Source organism: Sinocyclocheilus rhinocerous, unplaced genomic scaffold (genome assembly GCF_001515625.1).
Source record: "Sinocyclocheilus rhinocerous isolate Xijiao unplaced genomic scaffold, SAMN03320098_v1.1 scaffold1838, whole genome shotgun sequence".
NCBI lineage: Eukaryota > Metazoa > Chordata > Actinopteri > Cypriniformes > Cyprinidae > Sinocyclocheilus > Sinocyclocheilus rhinocerous.
The window spans coordinates 85,986-100,504 of record NW_015660505.1 but is presented as its reverse complement, the minus strand read 5'-3'; the positions used below and the strand labels follow the sequence as shown (position 1 = coordinate 100,504).

Sequence of the window (14,519 nt, the reverse complement as noted above, 5' to 3'; positions counted from 1 at the left end):
AAACAAACCTTGTGCTGTAAGTGTCCTTTTGGCCTGAGAAATCATTACAAGTGTTTACTGCTTTTGAGGCCGTAAGGAATCCATTTTGCATGATGGCTGGTGCCAAAACTTCTTTAAGAAAAATTAAATATTCTTTCTGTTTGCTGAGAGAACCTCAAGGTTTTCCAGAGTTTTTAAATGAGCTTTTGTTTGTTGTATTAATATAGCCAAAAAGAACATGTCTTTATATGGATTGCACTCAGATAAACTAGTGATGCCGTGATGACTGTCTTTAAGGAGCAGAATTGGGATACTCTGTTTTATGACATCCTTGTGCTTTCAACTTTGTTTCCATCTCTAAGGTGCTCATATGTCGAAACTACATGGGTAATGTGGACATGAGTGAGATCGACAACTTTATGCCCATAATGATGAAGAGAGAGGAAGATGCAGATTTGTCACCAGTGGTTATTCACGGCTCTACCCACTACCTCTGGATAAAGCATAGCAACCTCTACTGTATCCTCTATCTTCTTATATTTAAATGTAAAAGTATAACCTTTATTTGTCTATATTAAAATATTTTATTTGTGAATATTTGTCCTATTGTTGTACAGTAACAGCTCTGCAAATGTGTAGCGTATTTACTACTTAACACATTTTACTCAGTGGTTGCAATAACAAAGAGGAATACCAATGCTGCTCTTGTATACTCCTTCCTGTACAAATTAGTGGAGGTAATCTATCAACATGACAACACCTTCCATAAAACTTTACACAGCACAATCTTGTTGCCTGTGTAAACATCAACACCCTAAAAATGTGCCGTAGCGCATTTCCTCATTATAATATTACGAAATTTGTGTACATTTAAAATAGTAGTCTTGTATTAACCATTTGCTTGCAGGTGTTCATTGAATATTTCAAGTCACTGGAAGAAGAGAGTATTCGAGACAATTTTGTGACCGTATATGAGCTAATGGATGAAGTCATGGACTTTGGATTCCCTCAGACCACTGACAGCAAGATCTTACTAGAGTAAGTTCTGACAGACTTACCATTCAGCCATCACTGCTCAGAGAACACTATTCATCCCTCACTAACAGTGCTATTAGGGGTCACTATTCACTATTCAAGCTCATTCCTATTCATAAGTCAGTGTATATGCTTTGTGCAGAGGGCACAGTTTGACAAAATACAGTTATCTGTGTTTTATAATACTCATAGAGATGACTGGACCAGAGAAATCAATATACTGTAGTATCTAAGCATAAATAAAAAAAATTTAAAGTCAAATTTGTGGACAATTCTTACAAATTCATTTGAAAATTCATACTGAAGAGGAATAACTGAAATATTTATTGCTGATATATCCCTTTCAGCAGATGACAGCACTTCCTGGTAATTTACCTATTTAGGAGATTAAACAATATTCAAAACCTAAAATGGTAATTTAGCTAATTAAAAATGTTTACCCTTAAAGAAATGGAAAGTACTATTTACAAAACATAAACAAGTTGAACATTCAAACTAAAGAATATAACAACATCACAATAAACAATTTCTTGTCAGGTAAATATTAAAAAGAAAAAAAATAGTACAATCATAATGTAAGTCAGTTTTAAAAAAATCTTTCATGTTTATACGTTCTTCTTAGTTTGCTGGCTTTGCTAGCAGCCACTTAGCAGATAGCTAATTATTGCTAGCTCTTACTGACAGCAACATAATACCCTGTCAGCTGGAGAAACTTGAGGTTAGAGCGCACACACATACACATCTACACTTCTCAGACCTTGTTCTGAAAACAACATTCTTGCGGAATCAATTTGGAATTAATTAGGAAACTTATTTATTGAACATTAAGTGGTTTGTTTTGGTGCATTTACTCAGATGCTAATGTTCATCAGTGATGATTGAACACTAACTCTATTATATGTGTAATGTTAGTGTTCACATTCATTTCCATTTTAATTTGTGTTTTTCATGTGTAATAGATGAAAGACGTGTGGTAAGATAAACATTACATTAAAACGTTGGCAATACAAAAAAAGAAAAACAAGGTTAGGTGTTTGTCAGCCTGTCTGTCCCAAGGGGCAGCCATGTTCTTCCCATGAGTTCTAATAAGCAGCAGAGGTCTGTTTACACACTCACTGAAGTTACTTGCTTCACTGACTAGTGACAAATAATGATGCTCATCATATTGATAATGGCTGACATGCACTGGTGGGCTCATATAATATTTAGTCTTTTTTATGCTACTTGTCATTTTCTTGGTCATTATTTATGTTAGCATGTCCTGATGGCCTTCTTTCACTTCCACACCAGGTACATCACCCAACAGGGGCATAAACTGGAGGTGGGAGCGCCACGACCCCCGGCTACAGTAACCAATGCTGTGTCTTGGAGGTCAGAAGGCATAAAATATAGAAAAAATGAAGTCTTCATGGATGTCATTGAGTCTGTCAACCTATTGGTGAGCTGACTTAAATGTATTGTAGCGACAACATTCCTCAGTCAACCAATCAGATTTTTGGATATGGGTTAGGGCTTGGGCTTCAACATCATTCTTTTGAACCTATGATTTCCTTATGACGTTTGGGGTTTTTAATAGTTTTTAGAGGTTTTAGGACCAACAAAAGATGTTAATTCAGGAATACATTCTCATTGGTAAAATCACAGTCATCATAGATGTGCCTCATATTAATTTTAATTATTATATAATGCATCTGTGCAATGAATTACTCTTGACCCATTATCAAATTTCAGTGCATGAAATTTATTTATACACTAGCGTTCAAAAGTTTGGGGTCAGTACGCTTTAAAAACAAATCAATATTTTATTCAGCAAGGATGATGAATTAAATTGATCAAAATTGACAGTATATTGTTTCAAATGATTTCTATCAAAGATTTTTAGATTAACAATAAATAAATTCAGTTCTTTTGAACATTCTACTCATTAAAGAGTGCTGAAAAAATTGTCACAGTTTCCACAAAAATATTAAGCAGCACATTTTGTTTTTTAAGATTAATAATAATAAAAAATGTTTCTTGAGTACCAAATCAGCATAATAGAATGACTTCTGAAGGATCATGTGACACTGAAGACTGGAGTAATGGATACTGAAAATTTAGCTAGGCCATCACAGGAATAAATTACATTTTAAAATATACTAAAATCGAAAGCAGTTTTAAATATTCCTGTTTTGTATAATACTATTTCACAATATTACTGTTTTTACTGTATTTTTGATCATGTAAATGCAAAGAAAAAATAACAGTTTTAAGTAAATAAATTGCAATAAATAAAAATGGCATAACATGCATTACTTATTTGAAAAAGTAAAAGTAACCTATATTATACCGCAATTTAAAACTGACCACATTACTTTTTCTTGTTGTGGAAAAAAAAAAGCTTTCCACATACTGGATCGGTTTTACGTATTCAGTGCAGACATCAAACAGCAAACGCTATGCTCAATCATCCTACTGTACCTCAGCCGACCTCCTTCATGTTCTCCAGGGTCAAGGGTTAGGTCTCCAGACTTCCTTAGATCGAGAGAGGGAGGAAGCAGCTGCCGTCTTTAAGTTCTTGTTACCTTTCTTTTCTGCTTCTTAACTCTGAGCCCCCCGAATGGACTGGCTTTTGATGGATTCATTAGAGCTCCTCAGGGTCGGGGGGGTCTAAACGCTGGCAGACAGTAGCGCTGAGCAACACCACTCTTCTGATTAAGAGCTAAATCATGTCTCATTGCTTTCTAATTCTGCATTGCTATTCATCCGTGCAGCTTTCTCGCTCTGGCTTTTTCTGGCTCTTGTATCTGAGAGCCCTCAGTGGTATTGAATCGATGTGGACTTTTTGAGGTTTAGATCTGCCTTCTGAGTCCAGCTTGTATGCTTTTAATATTTTACCATAATATAATATATTACATTCTCATATCCGTAGTTATCGCAGCATATTCAGCCCTCTCTTTCCAAGAGCATTATGGCACAAATCACACGGTTACTGCCTTGCCCGACAGAGCGTAATAAATTGTAGATGGCAGTAATGGTGATGATGCAATATCGCACCTTGCCACTCTTGATTGTGCTTTGCATTTATCTTCTCTGTTTTTGTTCGTTATAGGTCAGTGCTACAGGCAGTGTCCTGCGTAGCGAGATTCTGGGCTGCATCAAAATCAATGTCGTTCTGTCAGGCATGCCTGAGTTAAGGCTTGGACTCAATGACAAAGTTCTCTTCGAGATCACAGGCCGTGAGTATACCTATCCATCTTTAAAACTGAAAGATATCATTTTTTGACTTAAAATTGTTCTCACAATTTCATATAAAGAGACAACTATGCAGTAAGTTAACCATTTGTAGGTTGATCTCCACTCGGTGGCAGTAGCAACAATATAGTGAGCTGTTTATCTGATCAGTGGCATATAAAAAAAAAACTTTTTCAGTCTGTTTTTACTGGTTTTAAAGAATTACAAATACAGCCAGGGTACATTAGAATAAACAACAAATAATAATTGTAAAGACAGAAAGAAGATCAAAAGATAGAAATAAAGTTAAAAACATTAACATGTTTACAAATAGTAACAAATCGTACAGCTTTCATATTTTTCAAACATTTTCAAAATTGCTTTTAGGTATTGTTGAACTTCTGTCTTTAAAATGAAAAGCAATGGCTTAGTCCCCCATATGTACATTTTAAAGTAGCAGATTAATTAAATACGGTTTCTTATGATAAGACTTGTCATAGAGGGAAAAAACGGTTAAAAGCTGGGCATGATGTGATCCTTAATAAATGAATAGAAATCTGACCAACAACTCCAAAACAAAAACATGTTTTTACATGTAAACCACAAAATGTATCAATATCACAATTAAATCTGTTTACAAGAAGATTGCAAGGTTAATATTTACCAGTTTTCCAGTCATTATTTTTCCATTTCCTTTCAGTGAAACGAATGGCTTCCAAAATGCCTCGTTTCAACTTTAAAATGACCTTGTTGGGTTCTTTTTTTTTTAAGTAGTGCAGAAAGTGACTTAATTTCGAGGGCTGCTAGTCAAGCAGTCAGTCGATTGTCCTAACCTATTTTATAGTAAGCATCTCTCTCATTTGCACTTGTTAGGTGAATTCCATTAATCTGATTCTCTTGGTTAATCCTCACCCCAGGCCTAACCCAGCGGGTGTTAGTTTCACAGCAGGCCAGATCTCAGTTATGTATTCTGCATGTGCGGTATAAATGCAGCTTGCATTTTAGAACAGAAGTGCTCCGGATTTACTCTACAACAGAAAGGGAATCAATATTAAATTAATTGAGCGATGCTCTTCTGTTCAAATAAATACATATCAATTTGATCCTATGGTGCAGTAGCTGTTGACCTCACCAACATTTCATGGACATTACAAGCTACCCTTTCATTTTACTTCTACAGGAAACTGTTTTATCAGATAGGGTTTCGGGGAAGTGAAAAAGACCTGGTTGTTTCCTGCACCACTTCCCACTTTAAAGCTGAACTATGGTGCAAGCTATTGTAAACACAAGTGAAGGTAGAAGGTGCCATTCTGTTATTGCATCAGTTGCAGAAATATTTCTTCTCAGCTCAGCAATGGAATGAGAATTAAACAAGAGAAACACTGCCCTCCACAGGCTCAAGATTGGAACTGCAAGTTGTTTTTATTTATTATTATTTATTATTTATTAAGATTCAATTATCGGACATTAAGAGGACAACAGAAATAGACTTTTCTGTAATAATGTTAATGTTGATATGACACACATTTTCACATTATAAAGTGATCAGTTACATTTTATTTTCATTTATTTATTTATTCATTTTAACCCTGTGATGCATGAAGTTTTAAATCACAAATGGAAAATTTGTGGAGTATTTTAATGTTATTTTAGAATTATTTATATACTATTATAATATTTATTACGTTTTGAATTAGCAGTGGTTTTGATATTTTCAGTTTAGTTTAAGTTTTACCAATTTTGTTCTTTGGTCTTTTTTTCATAAAATATTTTATTTAGCTTTATTTTTTTTTCAGTTTTATTTTTAGTAGTTTTAGTAATTTAACTTCAACTTATTATATTTTAATTAGCTCCCAAGTCAACATTCTTTTTTTTTTCATCTAATATATATGTATATATACAGTCCATATCTAATAATATGGAATGAATAATTAATTAATTTTACTGTCTACACACACACACACACACACACACACAAAAATATATATTCTATATAATGGATTATATTGTAATACTACATTTTGAAATGATGTTATGCTGTTGGAAGTATTACTGTATTTAATTTAAGAAGATTACATGTCAAAAAGGCAAGTCAGTGGCTCAATAAGTGGCAACAGACTTACTGCTCTATTCTTTTCTCTGTCACTCCTGTGTTCTGACAGGTGAAGCCTCTAATATGGATTGAGAGCGTAATAGAGAAGTTCTCTCACAGTCGAGTAGAGATCAAGGTTAAGGTAGAGCTGCACACATATACACAATCTACACACTCCACTGATTCTTGCTTTGCCTCCTCCAGCACACTCCTTGCTTTCAGTAATTAGCTTTCAGGCTTCTGTCCTGGCGAATGGCTCGAAGTTTACCTGAGCTGTGTCCAAGAGACTTGTCAGATTCTGACATAAATATGCTTTGTCCTATTGCCCTTGCCATACCCAAACTTTAGTTTCTGAAAGTGTAGCTTTGGAAGTTTTACTTCGAATGTGTAGTTGTGCTATAGTTCCTCCATCTGTTCTCCAGGCCCGCAGTCAGTTCAAGAGCCGCTCCACTGCCAACAATGTGTCCATCTTAGTGCCTGTTCCTAGTGACGCTGACTCCCCCAAATTTAAGACCACCACGGGCCAGGCTAAATGGCTTCCTGAGAAGAGTGCTGTAGAATGGAACATTAAGTCCTTCCCTGTAAGTACCATACATGCTTTACATATGTTTTGCAAGATGTTTGATCTTTGTCACTGCAAATAACTCCAAGTTATTTAATCCAACATTCAGATTTTTGAAAATCCTATTTTGAAATGAAAAAAACAACAACAACAAATCAGATAATCGATCACCTCAAATTGTTGCTGATTTCACAGAGACAACAAATGCAAGTCCACTTCACACTTTTAAGAGCCTTCTAAAAATATTGCTATTACTGGCAATTTTTTTTTTTTCAATTTATATATTGCTTGCAATTTTTTTATATATATTTCAATTTATTTTTATTTTATTAATATAATTTTTTTAGTTTTTATATTGCTTTTGAATTTTTGATGTATACATTTTAATTTAATTTATTTTTGGTTTATATCGTTTTTAATTTTGTATTTATTTTGTTTATTTTCATTTATTTTCTTTCCCTTTTCTTTAACAATTAAAGGCAAAAGCCCATAAAAACAGTATAGAGCTTGAATGCAAAATATAGAGTAAAATAAAGAGTTTGCCAAAGGAGCATGTATACAAAATATATGGAATAAAGTGTTTGCCAAAAAATGAACCTTTTTTTATTTAGTCTGAAATAGGACATCAAAAATAGTACAAGCCAAGACGTACTGAACTTAATAATTCTATGCCTTATTATAACGTATAGATAGTGGGGAAAAAAACTAAAACATTTAAAAAAATAAAATTTAAATCTAAGAATACAGACATGTGGGACATTTAGTTTTCTTCCAGTCCTGATGATGGCATGGGCATTTGAGGCTTGAAAGGCCATGAATCGGTTTTGGAGTTTTATGCTGTTGCAAGCCTTGTAGAGACAGGAAAGTTTGTATCACCCACTTAGGAATATGACTCAGAAGGCTTATTTAGAACTGAACTGTTAATTAGGATTTATGACTAAAGTGATGATTGTTGCGGTGTTAATTAGACAGTTAGATGTGTCAAAAACTAATGATGTGTCTTTACTTGTTGAAGGGTGGGAAAGAGTTCATGATGCGAGCTCATTTTGGACTGCCAAGTGTGGAAAGTGGTGAACTCGAGGCCAAGCGACCAATCACAGTAAAGTTTGAGATTCCTTACTTCACAGTGTCAGGCATTCAGGTGCGGCAAAACAACTATTTACCCCAAAATAGTCTTTGATAATGGTCACAATGCAGTAGATAGATTTTTGTAATCCATTTTGTTTGTGTGTGGTAATAAACACAGGTGCGATACTTGAAGATTATCGAGAAGAGCGGATATCAGGCATTACCGTGGGTGCGTTATATTACTCAGAGTGGAGGTGAGACATATTCAGAAATTCCCTCATGCTTACTCAGATATCATTCTGATATAAAGTTTACCTTCACCCTGCATTAAAAGTTCAGTGAACGTGAGCCTTACTCTGTCTGTTACACACACACACACACACAGTTTGAAATAGTGTAGACTATCAGTTTTCCATCAGCAACACCAGAGGAGAGAGAGTCACTCTAATCCTTCAGCCCTGTTCACTTATTCATAAGAAATGCAAAGCAGACATCAGATCTTAAACCACAATGGAATTCTTCAGATATATCCAAACACCCAAATGTCAATAACATATTCAAATGCCTTCAGTTAAACTTTCATGCACTTGTTTTTTATGTATATATATATATATGATGTATTAGTTGTATTTCTGACTTTACTTGAACGTTTTTGACAGATTATCAACTGAGGACCAACTGAGAGAGGACAGCACCTGTGTATGTTGTGTGTTCTGTCTGTCCTTTTTCATCTGTGAGACAGCTACTGCTTTTCACACAGCAGTTGGACTGCTATTGCTTTTGTCTGAGATCAGGTTTTACAAATTAAACAAGGAAGTCAGATCACAAAGTTACTGAGAAACCCCTATGAAACAATGGATTTTGGGTTATAATCCAAATGTCTTATTACAGAAACGTCCTAGAATCTACCTATATATGTTCTATTTAAAGAGATATTTTAACCCACACGTCGTTCCAAACCGATCTGTATTTCTTTGTTTTATTTAAACACACGAGAATCTATTCATACAATAAAAGTCAGTAAGATTCTGTGTTGTTATTGTTTTTGAACCCCATTTAATTTCATTGTATGGACAAAAGCGGTTGAAACAATCAAAATATCATATTTTATATTCAACAAAAGAAAATAAAAGACAGGTTCATGGTTATTAACGTTAACTAAAACTAGAACTAAAACCATAAAAAAAAATGCATTACTTGAAATAAAGTAAAACGTTCACGGAAATAAAATAAAATAAATCATTTTATTTCAGCTAGTTGCCAAAGCAACATTTCTCATTTTCATTTAAAGTTGAAGCACTAAAATAACTAAATCTAAATGAACTAAAACTTATTAAAACTATATAGACATAAAAACTAATAAAAATGACTGGTAACACTTTACAATAAGGTTCCATTTGTTAATGTTAGTTAATGTGTTAACTAACACGAACAAACAATGAACAATACATTTATTACAGTATTTATTAATCTTTCTTAATGTTAGTTCATGAAAATACAGTTGTTCACTGTTAGTTCATATTAGTTCACAGTGCATTAACTAATGTTAACAAGCACAACTTTTGATTTTAATAATGCATTAGTAAATGTTGGAATTAACACTAAGATGAATAAATGCCGTTGAAGTATTGTTCATTCTTAGTTCATGTTAACTAAAGTAGTTAACTAATGTTATCTAATGAACCTTATTGTAAAGTGTTACCAAATGACTAATGAATAAATTAATTAAATTAATTCAAAATATTAACAAAAAAATATAATAGTATACCAATGACTACATTTATATCTACCCTCATAAAGAGATTTAAACAATATTGTAATTAAACTTTACCTGATGTAAACACAATACACTGATCAAATTGATGCGATTAAGCTCATAATCGTAGCAACCATAACTGTAGTAAAATATGTCTTCCAAACAGGCATGTAAACATCTTACTCTGATTATTGGAAATAATCACATCATTGGTGCACATGTAAATGTAGACAATGATACTAAAATAACTGCTGGTTTGGAACGACATTAGGGTGTTTTTTTTTTTTGACAGAATTTTCATTTTTGAATTATCCCTTTAACTTGTCAGATGTTCACTTAATCTGCTTATTTTCATTTCTGCTGTAGGTGGCGAATATCTCTCAGTGTGATATGATCTTATGTCTGTAGAGCTGTAAACATAACCACAGGCCCAATGAAATGAATACCTTGTGCTCAAAATCAATGATTAATAAGGCAGTGTAGCATACTGTTAGGACACCACTGTAACACTATATTTTCACCAGAGCGGCCCGTATCTTTGTCTTTGGTTTGGTTTGGTTTGTGCTCACTCAAAATACCACAAATGCCTACACACTTTTAAAAGTACAATGGAAAGTGGAAATGCTTAATGACTTTACCATGAACCGATCAGCAAATAACTGATGTGCTGTAATAATTATGATTGCATTTGTTTCTTTAATCCACAGCAATCAACACATCTGATCACACATAATTTTTTGTATGTAATTGGTGGGAAAATCCTCTCAGAGTTTCTTTCATTCAGCATGCACTGCACCACTTGTTTTATCAGTGCGACGGTTGTGTGTGTGTGTGTGTGTGTGTGTGGAATACTGTCTGCCACCTCTGCAGAGGCAGCAGAATATATTATTTGTCACGTCTAAACGGCTTCCTCCCTCATTTATTTACCAAAGGTCAATGGCGTGACAACATCTGATATTTATTTCACACTGAATATGAAATATGTATTTTTGATCTTTTTTTATTGACAACTTTTTTCCTCAATAATATACTAAAGGTCATTGTGGGAAAATAAATAGATTTTTGTTTTGGCAAGCGTTTTTGTGATTCTTTTCTGTGCTGTATGGAAATACTTATTTTTTGTTTATTTACCTATGGATATTCCAGCTATTGAAATAAATTGCTGTTTTATGCAGGGGTATGACTATGAGTAATGGATAAAATAGTTTCTTTTTCAATGATCCACGAATACGGGTGTTGTATGCATTGCTATTTTTGCTCGCCTTCATTCTTATCAGTCTCAACACATGACAGGCCAGTAGACGGGTGACAATGGGTCACAGAGTCAGCTATTGTTTACGTGGTGACTGAGCAGCTGTTGCACAATAGCCATCTTGTTGTGGGTAAGAAAAGCCATTGGCCAACACCACCCAGCCCATGATAACGGTCCCTCAGCCCATTACTGGCCCTATCAGAACTTACTTCTGTCTTCACAGGATGGGCTATGGATGAATGACTCAGCTGCACGGTTTCTCAAACACAATTTCTTACACATGCAGAAAGGACCAAGCTGAAACATTTTAACCAACCTGTAGCTTTCTGTTCATGTTTTTCTTTTTCATGTTAAAAATAATACTTAGTAGTGTTTTGGAAAATCTAATGTTTGCTTTGCAAAGAGAACACATTGAATCTTGCTTCATGATGACTCTTTAAGCTAAATCCAATCTATGGTGTCCCCAAAAAGTATTTGGACACCTAGGCCACAATGCATGAATGTCAGTGCATATAAAACTAAATAACAACCCAAGTAGCATACTGTAATGCAATCAAATGTGCTTGGCCTTTCCTTAGAAGTTCACTTATCTGAGCCTCTTTTGCAATGACTTTTAACCATTATGTTCCAGGATAATTTTTAGTGGATGTTTGTGATGCATGAAGTCAGGGTACGTCCAAACTAGCGTTTTTTAAAGCGTTTTCCAGAAGTTGCTCCATACTGACACATTTGAAAACCCTTAAATCACCTTGCTGCACATGCTTAAAATGTAATTTACACTCACTGATATGATACAGAGAGACCAGATATAATAAGATAAAATTATCATGCTATTCTACGCACAATCATTGTATCCAAAATCCCACCACTCACTGGTGCATGCAGGTTCAACTTAAAACAGCCATTTAATGTATGGTCTAAAATGCAACTGTCATCAGCTGTTTTACCACAGGACAGCAATTGCAAGTACATATTCTGTCTTCTTTGCAGGAGCATAACAAGAAGATTGTACAAAGTAACATTTGTTTAGTAACACTACGAAAGTGAATAGCATGCACAACAATGCCGGTAGAACCTATATAAAGGTAAGTTTTTTGCTGTACAAAAATAGATTTTTTTTTTTTTAATGTAAATTTAGCTCCTCAATTATAAGTCGCTTTGGATAAAAGTGTCTGATAAATGAATAAATGTAAATCCAGATTAATGTGGAGGTAGCCTCCCCTTAAGTTCACACAGGAGTCGTACCAGAGTAACCACAGGTGTAGCTCATTGCATTAACTAGGGACATAGTCTACTAAGGTGAGTCACAATACTTTTTTAAAATTTTGTTTTATAATTTAAACCGTATACACCTTTTTTTCTAAATGGTTTGTGTGAAAAGTGTGAGTGAGATGTTTTCAAATGCCACTTGGTTTGATATTGGGCTATGAAATGTATTGACATTCACGTGTATATTAAGTGTATCCAAAGTTTTATGTTGCTGCCTGCTTTTCCAAAGTAATTTCTCCAAAGTTGTCAAGGCAGAGCCTGAATGTTTTTTTATTATGCATACAAATTGAAATAGATTTCCACTAAATGGCTACAACCTGCCATCTGTTTATCTCCATCTGTTTGTGAATGTTTTTCATAAGCACTCGAGAACAAAATACCAATAATTTGCATCAAAGTGTAGATCAACTTCACTGTTTCTACAAAGAAAAATATCCCTCTTTTCATTAGAAACATTTACACACACACACACACACACCAATAAAATCACAATGCGTTCACATCCTGCAGATTGACATTCCGATCCTTTATTTGATCCATAGCATTGCCTGCACAGGTTGTAGTATAAATCCACACATATGTGAATTCAGCTGACACAGTCAGTCAATTTGCTCACACATCAGAGCTCCTGAAAAGCTAAAGACATCCCATGATGGACAACCACTTGGTATGCTCACAGTTGCCCACATAAATAAAGCAGTCAAGGACATGCACATATTGTAGTTGTCCAAAAGCATTGGAGATAAAGCAGCATGTTTTACCTAAAATCAATTAAAGGTCAAACTTGAGATTATTTTTGTGCTTTTTCAGTACTTTTAACTGTACTTTATTGGAGTGACACATGTAAAAGCTGAATGTTTGTGCTTAAACCCTCAAATGTTTAATGCCAGGATCCTTGATCCAAAATGTGAATCAAAATGTAATTGTAAATATCACATGTGATTTGTGCCTTAGTTTAACGGGTGCAAAGTATCATTGAGGGTGCTGGTTTTTCATCTCAGTTCCTGTTCAGTAAAAGAATGGTATATTTATTATGTAGTCACAGTTATATCAGACGAGCCAGGCTTGAAGCAGTCTCTCTCCTTGCCTGCATCTGGCCTGAAATGCTGAAGATCCCCACTGTCCTCTCCCATCGTCTCTGTCCTGGTCCTGACCTCTCTAAGAGGAAAACTACTGCTGCGTAAATCCCGACCGCTAACGCTGTAAAACTCCCACCTACCAGCATCACCACCCCGGATATATACATGTCATTCAGTGCCTTCCCAGGTTTGGGCATGTGGTAGGAAAGGGCCACATCCAGCAGGACAGCTCCACAAATTAGCAGCGAGATTCCCGTGATCAACATGATGAGGACGTCAGATAAACCACCGCTTTTTAGCATGTTGATCCGGCGCCTGCTACGCACGCAGTTCATGTCCTGGACAGCAGAACTCAGCAACTGCTTGAGAAGGACGGCCAGAGCGAGAAGGCAAAGAACAGTTCCGGCGCCCAGTCGCCACTCGCTGGAAAGGCTGGTGGTAGTGGAAAGGAGGCCTACGCCGCCCAGACCACAGCCTAAGATCAAGGCCACTGAAGCGCAGTAGCATAATAAGGATTTGCGTGGCTCGCTGAACCACCAGAGCTCCACCTGCTCCTCCAGGAGGTTCTGCTGGATGCGAGCCGGGTCAGGATGAAGGTGGCCCCGAGGAGGGGAATAGTCCTCCAGCTCTGACATGATGTTCACTGCTAATGGTGCTCAAGACAGGTCCCAGCTGTGAGAGGACACCTGGTTACAGTTCCTGGAGAAAACAAGTTGGAAATTAGGTAAGAAGATGCCATGTGTGCAGTTGACAAAATATACATTATCATCAGGGTTAGCTACACTATGAGGATAACACATATCACCAAACTAAAGCTATAAACATTATCTAAATAATATAAATTATAACATTAAAATACTTTTGTGTACATAATAAAGTATTTATAATTAATTATACAAAAATATGGCACATCACGCAGGGACTCATGGAGATTTTTTTACTGTTTTTCACCATAAATATAATAAATTGTAAAATTATATAATTTAAATTCTACTGTAAATTATATCATAATTCATGCATAAATCTCAATTTTAAAAAATGTACCCTCATGACTGGTTTTGTGGTCCAGGGTCACACACATACATACATATATATATATATATATAAAAAGAAAAGTATTTCAATATGATGAACAGATTGTATTGTTACTGAAATGCCTGTTTTTTTTTTCCTTCTTCTTTTTTTTTAACAAATTTGTCAATGAAAAACAAATG

The 14,519-nt window shown here is 35.0% G+C and overlaps 2 protein-coding genes across 2 annotated transcripts in view; one reads left to right on the top strand and one right to left on the bottom strand.

Moving 5' to 3' along the window:
- Positions 1–8,937, top strand: part of LOC107725189 (AP-1 complex subunit mu-1-like) — a 14,628-nt gene extending 5,691 nt beyond the window's left edge. The window contains exons 4-12 of the mRNA XM_016534367.1: positions 887–1,017; positions 2,305–2,452; positions 4,106–4,236; positions 4,311–4,323; positions 6,390–6,461; positions 6,742–6,900; positions 7,897–8,022; positions 8,128–8,203; positions 8,609–8,937. Coding sequence (XP_016389853.1) covers positions 887–1,017; positions 2,305–2,452; positions 4,106–4,236; positions 4,311–4,323; positions 6,390–6,461; positions 6,742–6,900; positions 7,897–8,022; positions 8,128–8,203; positions 8,609–8,631 — 879 coding nt within the window. The 3' untranslated portion in view covers positions 8,632–8,937. The remainder of the gene's footprint in view (positions 1–886; positions 1,018–2,304; positions 2,453–4,105; positions 4,237–4,310; positions 4,324–6,389; positions 6,462–6,741; positions 6,901–7,896; positions 8,023–8,127; positions 8,204–8,608) is intronic.
- A 3,841-nt stretch (positions 8,938–12,778) lies between these two features.
- On the bottom strand, positions 12,779–14,004 carry LOC107725195 (transmembrane protein 125-like). The gene has a single exon (XM_016534373.1). It carries the CDS (start codon positions 13,938–13,940, stop codon positions 13,272–13,274), a length of 669 nt encoding a protein of 222 aa, XP_016389859.1. The 5' UTR covers positions 13,941–14,004; the 3' UTR covers positions 12,779–13,271.
- Between the last annotated feature and the right edge of the window lie 515 nt (positions 14,005–14,519).

What these genes read in the sequence shown, in the direction of transcription:
- LOC107725195 (XM_016534373.1), bottom strand. Translation starts at nt 13,940, where the DNA reads ATGTCAGAGCTGGAGGACTATTCCCCTCCTCGGGGCCACCTTCATCCT.